At 39.0% G+C, this 13,203-nt stretch overlaps 1 protein-coding gene across 5 annotated transcripts in view; it reads right to left on the reverse strand.

Moving 5' to 3' along the window:
• The window catches only part of FBXL2 (F-box and leucine rich repeat protein 2), a 108,327-nt gene extending 95,124 nt beyond the window's left edge, over positions 1 to 13,203 (reverse strand). For 4 of the 5 annotated variants that reach the window (XM_041733773.1, XM_041733772.1, XM_041733774.1 and 1 more), the window contains exon 1: positions 13,093 to 13,203. In XM_041733773.1, coding sequence (XP_041589707.1) covers positions 13,093 to 13,095 — 3 coding nt within the window. In that variant the 5' untranslated portion in view covers positions 13,096 to 13,203. Of the gene's footprint in view, positions 1 to 12,542; positions 12,609 to 13,092 lie in introns of those variants that run through there. The other variant, XM_041733771.1, reaches the window with a different exon arrangement.

Genomic DNA, 13,203 nt, shown 5'->3' on the forward strand with positions numbered 1-13,203 from the left:
AAATAACTATTAAAGAAAAAGTATTCTTGTCTTTTAAACAAATATTAGTTTCAGGTGTAAAATGTAGTGATTTGGCAATTACTTACAAAAGCTTACCACAATCAGTGTAGTTAACTTTAATGTAATTATATATACTGTAGTTACAAATACACACACATATTCATACATATACATATATCACATCCTTATTGTTTATTTTAGTTCCAGTATAGTTTCTGTATTAGTTTCAGCTGTACAATTTAGTGGTTCAATAATTCCATACATTACTTAGTGCTCATCATGTAAAGTGTACTCTTGAATTCCCATCACCTATTTCACTCATCCCCCATCTATCTTCCCTTTGGTAACCATCGTTTTGTTTTCTATAGTTAAGAGTCTGTTTCTTAGGGTGCCTGGGTGGCTCAGTCAGTTAAGCATCTGACTTCCCGCTCATCATGAACTCAGGGTTTTAGGACTGAGCCCTATGTCAGGTTCTCTGCTCTGTGGGGAGTCTGTTTGTCCCTCTCCCTGTGCCCCTCCCCCTGATTATGCTTTCTCACTCTCAAATAAATAAAATCTTTTTTTTAAAGAGTCTGTTTCTTGCTTGTCTCTCTTTTTTCCTTTGTTCATTTGTTTCTTAAATTCCACTTGAGTAAAATCATCATGTGGTATTTATCTTTAAAACATCTGTGGTAAAAAAATAAATAAATAAATAAATAAAATAAATAAATAAAACATCTGTGGTATTTATCTTAAAATAAGGCAAAATAAGCCTTATTTTGCTTAGCATAATACTCTCTAATTCCATCCATGTTGTTGCAAATGGCAAGATTTCACTCTTCTTATGGCTGAATAATATTCCACTATGTAAGATATATATCACATCTTTTTTATCCATTCATCTATTGATGGACACTTGGTGTGCCTTTGTATTTAAAGTATTTTTTATAGACAGCACATAGTTGGGCCATGCTATTTTATACAGTTTGACAATTGCTAACTTTTAACTGGAGTGTATGCTCTACTTATATTTTTTTCCTACTTATATTTAAATGTAATTCTTGATATGATTCATTTTGTCTACCATCTTGATATTATCTACCATTTGTCCTGTCTATTCTTTCTTTGTTCCTGCTTTCATAACTTATTTTTGATAAAGCAATATTATTCAATTTCCTTTAATGACCTTATAGCTGTGGCTGTTTGTATTCTTTTTTAACATTTGCTGTAGTGATTACAGAGTGCATCTTTAACTTATCACAAACTTAATTTCTTTTTGTTTTGCATTTCTAGTCATATATTCTACTTCTTATACTAAGTATCCGATAATACATTGCTATTTTTTTGCTTTACACAGCCATAATCTTTTGATCTTATATTTTAATCCTCTAATTTTCCTAGTATAATTCATTTCTTCCTTCAGATCTGAGTTACTTTTATTATCACTTCCCTTCAGCACCAAAATACTTCTTTTAATGTTTCTTATTGTATAGGTCTGCTATAGACAAACTGTCTTTACTTTATTTTTCTTTTCTACCTCCTTTATAAAAATCTTTGATTTCCAGCAATTTGACTATGACTTGCCTAAGTTTAGACTTCTTTATATTCATCTGGCTTGGGTTTGGTGTTCAGTCTATTGTTAAGCCCATCGAATGAATACTTAATTTCTGATATATTTTTCATTTCTAGCATTCTAAACTGGTTCTTTTTATAGTTTTCCATCTTCCTGCTAGTATCTTTTGTTCACCATGTTCAACATCTAGACCATCACTGACTCTGTTTTTTTTATCACATGTAAAAATTTGTTTCTTTGCATACTTCAAAATTATTATTTCATGTCAGACACTGTGTGTAAAGAACATTCATTTACAAAGTTCAATGAAACTAAGAGTTATTTCTTTGAAAAAATAAATAATGCATAAATGTTCACCAGGGATTTTGGCTTGTAATTTTCTTTTTTTTTTAAGATTTTATTTATTTATTCATGAGACACACAGAGAGAAGCAGAGACATAGGCAGAGGGAGAAGCAGACTCCCTGTAGTGAGCCTGATGCAGAACTCGATCCCAGGACCTTGGGATCATGACCTGAGCCAAAGGCAGATGCTCAACCACTGAGCCACCCAGGCATGCCAGCTTGTAATTTTCTTGTGGGGGATCCCTGGGTGGCGCAGCGGTTTAGCGCCTGCCTTTGGCCCAGGGCGCGATCCTGGAGACCCGGGATCGAATCCCACGTCGGGCTCCCGGTGCATGGAGCCTGCTTCTCCCTCTGCCTATGTCTCTGCCTCTCTCTTTCTCTCTCTGTGTGTGTGTGTGTGACTATCATAAATAAATAAAAATTTTAAAAAAAATTTCTTGTGGTATCCTTGTCTGGTTTTGGTAGCAGGGTAACTCTGGCTTTGTAAAATGAGTTTAGAAATGTTCTCCTGTTTTTTAGCAGAACGTAAGAAGGATTGATATTAATTATTTAATATCAGATAGAATTCACCAATGAAGCCATCTGGTCCTGGACTTATGTTTGTTGGGAAATATTTTAGTCACACTCATCAGGGAAAAAAAGGATGCAAATAAAATCAGAAATGAAAGATGTTGCAACTGATACCACAGAAATACAAAGAAATATGAGACTACTATTAAAAACTAAGGAGCCTCGGTGTCCATCGAAAGATGAATGGATAAAGAAGATGTGGTTTATGTATACAATGGAATATTAGCCATTAGAAATGACAAATACCCACCATTTGCTTCAACGTGGATGGAACTGGAGGGTATTACGCTGAGTGAAATAAGTCAATCGGAGAAGGACACACATTACATGGTCTCATTCATTTGGGGAATATAAAAAATAGTGAAAGGGAATAAAGGGGAAAGGAGAAAAAATGAGTGGGAAATATCATGGAGGGAGACAGAACATGAGAGACTTCTAACTCTGGGAAACGAACTAGGGGTGGTGGAAGGGGAGGAGGGTGGCGGAGGGTGAATGGGTGACGGGCACTGAGGGGGGAACTTGATGGGATGAGCACTGGGTGTTATTCTGTATGTTGGCAAATTGAACACCAATAAAAAATAAATTTATTATTAAAAAAAAAACTACATGCCAGGGCAGCCCAGGTGGCTCAGTGGTTTAGTGCCACTTTCAGCCCAGGGTGTGATCCTGGAGACCCGGGATCAAGTCCCACATCAGGCTCCCTGCATGGAGCCTGCTTCTCCCTCTGCCTGTGTCTGTTCCTCTCTCTCTCTCTCTCTCTCTCTCTCTCTCTCTCTGTGTATCTCTCATGAATAAATAAATAAAAACTAAAAAAAAAAAAAAACAAAACAACTACATGCCAGGGTTGCCTGGTGGCTCAGTGGTTGAGTGTCTGCCTTTTGTTCAGGGTGTGATCCTGGGGTCCAGGGATTGAGTCCCTCATCAGGCTCCTTGTGAAGAATCTGCTTCTCCCTCTGCCAATGTCTCTGCCTCTGCCTCTCTCATGAATAAATAAATAAAATCTTTAAAAAAAATTTTTTAAATAAAATCATGTCAAGCATTCTTTCCAGTCACAGTGGTATTAAACTAGAAAAGAAAAAAAAAATGGAAAAAATGCAAATACTTGGAGGCTAAGCAACATACTACCAAACAATCAATAGGTCAAAAATGAATCAAAGAGGAAATAAAAAAGTATATATAAAGACAAATAAAAGATATCAGTGGTTCAAAACCTTAGAGATGCAACAAAAGCAGTTATTAAGAAGAAAGCTCTTATAGTGATATAGGCCTGCCTGAAGAAACAAGAAAAATCTCCAAAAAATCTAACCTTATACCTAAAAGAACTAGAAAAAGAACATAGCCCAAAGTTAGTAGAAAAAAGGAAATAATAAAGATCGGAACAGAAATAAATGAAAGAGATTTAAAAATAGAAAAAAAATCAAGGAAACTCAGAGCTGATTCTTTGAAAAGATAAGTTCGATAAACCTTTAATCAGACATATCAATGAGAAAGAGGAACCAGTAAACTACATCAAAAATGAAAGAAGAAAAGTTACAACCCACACCTCACAACTACGAAGAATGAGAGAAACTATAAAAAGTGAGAAAATGTGAGAAACTATAAAAAGTTACATGTCAACAAACTTGAAAACTTATAAAAAATGAATAAATTTCTAGAAATATACAAACTTTCGAGACTAAATAAGGAAGACATAAAAAATACGAACAGTATAATTACCAGTAATGAAATTGAATCAATAATCAAAAAACCTCCAACAAACCAAAGCCCAGGACCAGATGGCTTCCCAGGTGAATTCTACCAAATACTTTTTTTTTCCTACCAAATACTTAAAGAATAGTTATTACTTATTTTTTTCAAGCTATTTCAAAAAGCATCAGAGGAAGGAATGCTTCTTAATTCATTCTACAAAGCCAATTCATTCTACAAAGCCATTCTACACTGATACCAAAAACACAACAAAAAAGTATGATGAACTTTGATATAATGTTCTGATGAACACAGATATAATAGTCTTCAACAAAATATCTGCAAACTGAATTTAAAAATACACCACAAGGATCATATACCATAATCAAGTGGAGTTTATTCCAGAGATTCAAGGATGGTTCAATATCTGCAAATCAATGTGAAACACCATACTAACAAAATAAAGCATAAAGTCATATGATCATCTCAATAGATGCAGGAAAAGCATGTGACAAAATTCAACATCAATTCATGATCAAAACTCTCAACAAAGTAAGTTTAGAGGGAACACAAACATAACAAAGATCATATATGACACACCCAGAGCTAATATCTTACTCAATAGTGAAAAGCTGAAAGCTTTTCCTTTAAGATCAGAAACAAGACAACAAAGTCAACCTTCACCACTTTTATTCAACATAGTACTGGAGACAAAAAATAAAAGACATCCGAATTGGAAAAAAAGAAGTAAAACTGTCCCTATTTGCAGATGACATTGTACTATACATAGAAAACCCTAAAGATTCCACCAAAACACCATTAGAATAAATGAATTCAATAAAGTTTCAATTTGGTAAAGGATACAAAATCAATCCAGAAGTCAGTTGTGTTTCTATATTACTAATAACAACTAGCAAAAGGAGAAGAAAAAAATCCCATTTACAACTACATCAAAGATAATAAAATACCTAGGAATATATTTACCAAGGAGGTTAAAGACCTATATTCTGAAAACTGTTAAGACAGAAGTGAAAGGGTCCAAAGAGCCAAAATAATCTTGAGAAAGAAGAACAAAACTGCAGATATTACAATCCCAGCTTTCAAACTATGCTACAGATAAAGTAATCAAAACACTATGGTACTGGCACAAAAACAAACACATAGATCAATAGGACAGACTAGGGAACTTAGAAATAAACTCACGCATATCTGATCAATTAATCCATGACAAAGGAGCAGAGAATATACAATGAGGATAGGACTGTCTCTTCAATAGGTGATGTTGGTAAAACTGCACAGCCATGTTCAAAAGAATGAAACTGGACCATTATTTTACACCAGTCACAAAAATTAACTGAAAATGGATTAAAGACTTGAATGTAAGACCTGAAACCATAACACTCCTACAAAACACGCAGTAAGCTCCCTGACGATAGCTTGGAGACAATTTGTTGGGTTTGACACCAAAAACAAAAGCAACAAATGCAAAAATAAACAGTGGAACTATATCAAACTACAAAAAAAAAAAAAAAAGCTGCTGCACACCAAAGGAAATCATCACTAAAATGAACCTACTATAGGGTAGAAAATATTTGCAAATCATCTATCTGATTATAGGTTAATATCTTTAAAAATACAATAAACTCATACAACTCAATAACAAAAAATCTAACTTAAAAAAATGGGCAGAAGATCTAAATAAACATTTTTCCATAGATGGCCAACATGTACATGAAAAGGTAATCAACATTAGTAATCATCAGGAAAATACAAGTCAAAATCATGATGAGATCACCTCACACCTGTCAGAATGGCTATTATCAAAAAAACAAAGAGTAACAATTGTTGGCAAGGATGTGGAGAAAAGGGAACCTTGTACGCTGTTGGTGAGAATGCAAACTGGTGCAGTCACTATAGGAAACAATATGGAGGTTCTTCAAAATAGAACTACCCTATGATGCAGATTCTCCATTTATCTGAAGAAAACAAAAACATAACTTGAAAAGATAGCTGCACTCCTATGTTCACTGCAGCATTATTTATAATAGCCAAGATATGGAAAAACCTAATGGATGAATGGATAAAGAAATTATGGTATATTTATGATGGAAGCCATAAAAGGGAGTCTTGCCATTTGTAACAACATGAATCTAGAGGGTATAAATCCTGCTATTTACACTAAGTGAAATAAGTCACATAGAGAAAAACAAATATCCTATGATCTCATGTATATGTGAAATTTAAAAAAAAACCCAAACACCTGAGCTCACAGATACAGAGAACAGCTTATGGTTACTGGGGGTGTGGGTGTAGGGGTGGGCAAAGTAGGTGAAAGGGGTCAAAAGGTACAAACTTTCAGTTAGAAAATAAGTCGTGGGATGTAACACAGTGACTATAGTAATACTGTACTGCATATATTTGAAAGTTGTTAAGAGAATAGATCTTAAAAGTTCTCATCACAAAAAGAAAATGTATAACTTGTATGGCAACAGATATTAACTATGCCTATTGTCATTTCTCATATATACATATACATATATAGTCAGTGTTTCTGAATCATTATATTATACACCTGGAACTAACAATGCTATATATCAATACTTGAATTAAAAAAAAACAACAGTAATTTACCTTCACAAAGGGCAGTTCCTTCTTTAATTAGTTTGCTTAGGGTACAGATGGGGAGGTAAAGGGGACTGAACCCTTTTAATCTATGGTTGAGATGAGTTTGAGGTTTGTTTTAGCATTTATTAGATTCAGTTCAAGATTGGGTTAAAATCATTTTAGAGTAAGATCAGAACCTTCAGGAGAAGTCAGGATCTGAATAGTGGGGAAACTTAACAGATCTCTTAGCTGCTTGCTTTCTGAACTCAAGAGATTTTTCTTTATTTTGCATTCTTGCTGCCAGCTAGGGAACTATTTTTGCTCTCCAGTATACTAGAACCCTCCACTGCTTGTGCCTTAAGATCTCTCTCCTCTGCTGCTCTGACTCCACCTTCTGAAAGGCTGTTGCCTTGTCCTCAGTGAAAACCTGGAGCCATGGAGGGACATTCACCAGCTCTCCTGCCACGCCCTCAGCCTTGGTAGCCCTACTTTATACTTGGTAAAAACCCCTAGAGCCTCAGAGAGATTTTGGTTAACTATCCAGCCCTGCCTCTAGCGTTTAGCAGACTCCACCCACCTCAGGATCATTCTTAGCTCTCTTTCCCTGACCCCAGTCTCCAGCATACTCTATCCTTAAACTCAGTGAAGGCCCATGGGAAAGAAGTGGCAGGTGGGTGCAGCCTTATTCTGTGGCTGGGACTCTTCAAAATTCCAAATTGTCATGCCAGCCCACATGTAGTCAATAAAAGTTTGGCTGGTTTCTCTTTCCTGGTCTATAGCAGATTCTTCTTCCTCCTGCTGTCCCATCACGGATTGAAGTATCTATCTGTCTCCTTTTTTCTGGGAATGCTCATTATGTTCTGGAATTTATTTCATTTAGACTGCTTTGTGCCCTTGGCTCTCTAGTTTTAGAGAACTAACATTTTGTAGTTTCTCTGCTTTTCTCTTTGATAACAGTGGAAACAACTAACTTTTGCAACTTTCAACATTCTCACAGAAAGTAGGAGTCTTTCTTATCCTTTTTGATGATAGAAAACAGACTTAAAGCAGATAAATAACTTGTACAAGGTTTAGAATTTAAAAAAAAAACATAAAAAGTGTAATTTATACTTATATTTCCTGACTCCAATTCTAGGGTTCTTTGTACTGCACAACAGGTAGTAAAAACGCTATTTGTACAAGTCATTTATCCTCTTGGTATTTCTAGTTTGTAAACTGAAGAAATTGTGCTAGAGAAACTCAGAAATCTCCTTTAAATCTAATACTTCAAGATACAATGAAGTTTGTGTTTCTAAAATATACACTATCACAGTTCCTGAAAGCCTAATTGTGTCTTTAGATTTTTACATGTCTAATGAGCATTACAAATTTATCAAATTCAAAACTAACTCCTGCTTTATCTGTATGCTAAACTTACTGCTCCTCTGGTCTTTTTTTTTTTTTTTTTTTGAGAGAGAGAGAGAGAGAGAGAGATTGCATAAGCAGCAGGGAGAGGGAGAAGCAGACTCCCTACTGAGCCGGGAGCCCAATCCTAACTAAGATCCTTGGGATCATGACCTGAGCCAAAGGCAGACACTTTACCCAACTGAGCCATTCAGGTGCTCCCTCCCCTGGTCTTCATCACAGTAGATGACAACTCCTTCCTATCAAATCAGGCTCAAATCATGGAAACCATCCTTGATTTCCTTTTCTATTCCACAACGAATCCATCAACTAATCCTATGGATTACTGCAATAATGTCTTACCTGGAATCCTCTTGTCCTCTCTCCCCTCACTCTTAGCCTAAATGCATTTTCCACAGAAAAGATAGAATGGTCTATTTAAAAGTCTTATTATGTCATTCTTCTTCTTAAACCCTGCTAATCACTTCTGCCTCCCACAAAGGGAAAGACAAAGTCCTTTAAATGGCTTATAAATCCTTTGTGATTTGGCCCACTTTGATCTTACCTCCTACTATGCACCCATCTTACTACACTCCAACTACACTGGTTTCCTTGCTGTTCCTCCAACACACTAGGCATGATCTTGCTTCTGGACCTTTGCATTTGGGTCCTCTCCTGAAATAGCCTCTTCTCAAATGTCATATCAGAGAGACTTTCCCTGCCACTCTATATAAAAAGCAACTGCTTCCTCCTCTCATCCACCTCCCATCCTGCCCTAGAACTTCTTTTCTCTCTCACTCAGCTTTACTTTTCTCCAAAGCACTTTCACAACCACATCTGTATGTTTATTATGTCTTCCTGTCACCACAATGTAAGCTCCATGACGACAGAGCCTTGCCTGTGTCATTGTTGGATACCCACTGCCCACAAGAGTGACTAGCACATAGTAGCACACAATAAATATTTGCTGGATAGAAAAATCATAGGACAGAAAATTTAATGGAGGGAAGCCTGGGTAAGTCAGTGGTTAAGCCTGCCTTTGGCGCAGGGTATGATCCTGGGATCCAGGATCAAGTCCAGCATCAGGCTCCCACAGAGAGCCTGCTTCTCCCTCTGACTGTATCTCTGCCTCTGTCTCTGTGTCTGTGTCTTTCATGAATAAATAAATCTTAAAAAAAAGAAGGAAAGAAAGAAAAGAAGAAAGAAAAGAAAGAAAAAGAAAGAAAGAAAGAAAGAAAGAAAGAAAGAAAGAAAGAAAGAAAGAAAGAAAGAGGAAGGAAGGAAGGAAGGAAGGAAGGAAATTTAATGGAAAGACAATTAGACAATTATAGGGGCAGCACTGAGAACTCAAAACGCCAGATTTGAACCTCGATTCTGACTCCACAAAAACTTTCCCAACAACTGCCCTGTTATGCTTTTAGATCCCTTTCATAGCCACCCCAGTGCTGGAGGTGGTAGGAGCAGACCCCACCCAGGGTAGAGGTGACACATAAAGTGAGGCAGGGAAGGCAAAGGTGAAAGTGTAGCACAGCTGGCCATATCTGAGCTTTGGCTGTCTACACGGTTAAGGGGATGGGGGAGGAAGCCAAGTAAATCCTGCAGGATGTCATTAAACAACATCATAACAGAGAGTCTGTTATAAAATAAAAAAGCTTACTGGCTCAGCTGATAAAACACTGAGACTCTTAATCTTGGCAAAGTACATTCATGCCAAGCACTGGGAACAATCTTTAGTTTGGAAAGAAGCCATAATATAATGATGGCTAAGATGCCAGACTTTAGAGACAGACTGCCTGAGTTCAAATCCAGGCTCTGCCACTCACTATGTGGCCTTGGACAGATTACCTCATCAATCTAGGCCTGCTAAATGGGTATAAAAATGTCACTCTCAGAGGTATGTGAAAGTATTAAATGAGATAAATGTAAAATAATCAGCCTAAAACTGGACACTGTAGAAGGGCTCTATGAAAAAGTTATTGTTACAGTTACTACAAATTATGCTCCATCCCCACCCCAGTGCAAACCAGAGGGAGACCGATATTGGTAATAGAAGGAAAATGCATTCTTCTCATTATCTATTAACACAGATCTCATTATATAAGCATATTAGCTCTCTTACTACACCATGGGATGGCAAAGAGACCAAAACTGTCTGTAAATCTTGGGTATATTTTATTTTAAAGTTTTCCCCCACCTTGTGCTTCCCAACACCTCTCAGAAGTCCTGACCAGTGATAAACGCAGAAAGAGAAGTGTCAAAATAAGACAAAGTCCAAGTGAATGAATTCAAGTGGGAAAACAGTAATGACACACTATTTTCTTTTCAAGGGGGAAAAAAACTGCCTCACAAGCTAAAGTATTAGGCAATAGCAAAAACATGACACCAGGTATCCTAATGTATATTTTTAACCATATGAATCCAATTGCTGTCTTTTTGAAACAATTTTAGAATATGCAACTAAAATATATGTAAAAATTACTACTAGGAAAAATCTTAGAAAATATAATTTTATTTTTTAAAATATATTCATCCTCCAAGTCTAAATGGCTTTATGTAAAGCACTAGTCTTTGTGATTGACAAAAAGCATGTGTCAATTCCTAAATGCAAAGTGAAACGACAGGAGAAACTTTCAATGCTATCACAGCCATGAATGTGAGCCCCAATCCAATAATCTGTCTTCATTAATTCCTCTTCATTACATCTTTGTGAAAAATGGTAGGAGAGAAAGCTAGGCATGCGTTCTGTACTGTAGCATCTAGCTAGGCATACTCTGTTCTGTAGCATCTAGCTCAGTGCCAGGAATAAAAAGTAAAATACAAGTATTCATAAGTGCTCAAAAATACTAAAATCCAAGAGAACAAATTTCCTAATATATACCTGGCATATATATTGGAGAACACATACTGATACACTATACATTAGAGTATAATCCAGCGTAAGCAGGTTTTGAGACAATCTGCCTGGTTTTGAAATCTTGCTTAATTTATCAACTGGGGTGACCTGGGCAAGTTATTCTACCCTTCTGTGCCTCAATTTTCTCATCTCTAAAATGGGGAAATGGCATCTTCCTCATAGGGTTGTTGTGATGGTTAAATAAGACACAAAAGGTGCTTGGAATGTACATAATACATCTCAGAATGTACATAATAAATGCCGGCTGTCATTTTAGAAGCAATAGAAACAAGTGGCTTAATTGAAGAAATTTTCATTGAGACATAGTTAAGCAGAGTTCCAAATTCATGTGCAAAGTCATTCATATCAACTGCTAAAGCTGTATGTTTAGATTCAAGCATTTAATGAATGGTAATGTTGCAATCTCAAATACAGTTCCAGGGATTTACACAGGCAGCTTCCTCATTGCCCCTCCCATATCAACCACTCCCCACCTTTGGAGCCCAGCCATCAGCTCATCATAAAATCAAACCCTTCCATGAGCGAAATCCTTAATGCTTAAAAATAGACAAAATGCAAAAAAGTTTCTAAGTTTAGCAAAGCACCTACCAGTACACAAGCATAGCAGAATGCTTTTAAAATAAATAAAACTCTAAAATGCCCAAAGTGAATCAAGATGGGCCATGGGTCAGGATGGTCAGGATGGAAGGGGAGAAGAAAAGGAAAATGGGCAACAGGAGGATTTCAGAGAGCTGTGAAAATTTAATTCCCAAGTATTCTTCCTTTGTCCTTGCTGTAATTGTCAGAGCTTTTTTCACACATAACATATAAAAGGCACTGCCATATTCACGACACTCAGACTTTTGTAAAATTCATTTTCTGAAACTCTTGCTGGTTCCACTCATTTGTCACTGAAAAGGAATTCGGAATTAAAAAGAAACATACACGAAATAAAGACCACACTTCTGTTATTTGTGGGTAATGTTTTTTTCCCCCTACTGTCAAAAGGCCACGCATCTGGCAGCTGTTTTCTCAGAGCCAATGATAGACACAGACCAGCCAGCCACCCTGTCTCCTACATGCCTCTCCCGGTTGTTGAGGCGGTCAGGGCTCCCAGGGCTAGGTTTTTTTCTGCGGGCCAAGCGGCACGAGGGGAGCCGCCTGCCTGCTGGCTTACTAGCACCTCCACTAGCCCTATAGACACCCTCAACTACTGATGGTTCAAACTGCCCCTTAAACCCAGGATGTCCTTCCTGGCCACGCCAAGCCCCGGTCACACACAGGTGTGTGCCGAGGACGGAGCCGCGCGCCGCCCGCCCTCCGCGCCCTGCAGGCCTCGGGCCAGCACACCTCCGGCTAAGCACCGCCCGCACCCGTCTAGGCAGGCCCACGCCGCCTCCGCCTAGGCTTCCCCGCAGGTTCTCCTGACGAGCTCAATGGGGCGGGTGGGACGCCTCGTCGCTCCCGAGTTCACCGAGTAGAAGTCGCGATGGAAGGCGTTTACCACGTACCAATTACTCGCTATGCCTCGAGGGGTCGCGCACAGGTAAACACCTCCAGCTTAGAGCCCCCGTTTTCTAAAGAGGGAAAAGGCACAACTGCATATTTAAATGTCCCCTGTCAGCACGACGAATTCTAAAGAAATACATATTATGTATCATGTTATTTACACATAATTGCGTAGCAACAAGACAGTACACGGGCTGCGATAGTGTCGATATGAATATGTAAAAAAAATAGGAAACACCACACCCTCCCCGGGCGGCTTCCCTGGCTGGCGTCACGCCGCCCGGCGGCCCCAGCGGGTCCCGGCCGAGGCCCAGGGCCGAACCGGCGGGCGACCCGCGTGGCGGGCGCTCGGGGTCCCGCGGGGCTCCCCCCGCCCCGCCCCGCCCCGCCCGGCAGCCCCGCAGCCCCGCAGCCCCGCAGGCCGCGGCCCGGCCTCCCCGCGACCCCGGTGCCGCCCGCCGCCACCCAGCAGCGGCCTGCGGGGCTGGGCCGGGCGGGGCGGGGCCGGGCGCGGCGGGGCGGGGCGGCTCGACCCGCGGGCCCCAGACTCACCATGGCCGTAGAGCCGCCCGCGAGCCCACAGCCCCGAGTCACAAGGCGCCGGCTACGCCCGTTGTCCTGGTGACGCCAGCGGGGCGCCCCGCCCCGTTCCCAAGGTGGGCT

This window comes from Vulpes lagopus, chromosome 19 (genome assembly GCF_018345385.1).
Source record: "Vulpes lagopus strain Blue_001 chromosome 19, ASM1834538v1, whole genome shotgun sequence".
Taxonomy (NCBI): Eukaryota; Metazoa; Chordata; class Mammalia; order Carnivora; family Canidae; genus Vulpes; species Vulpes lagopus.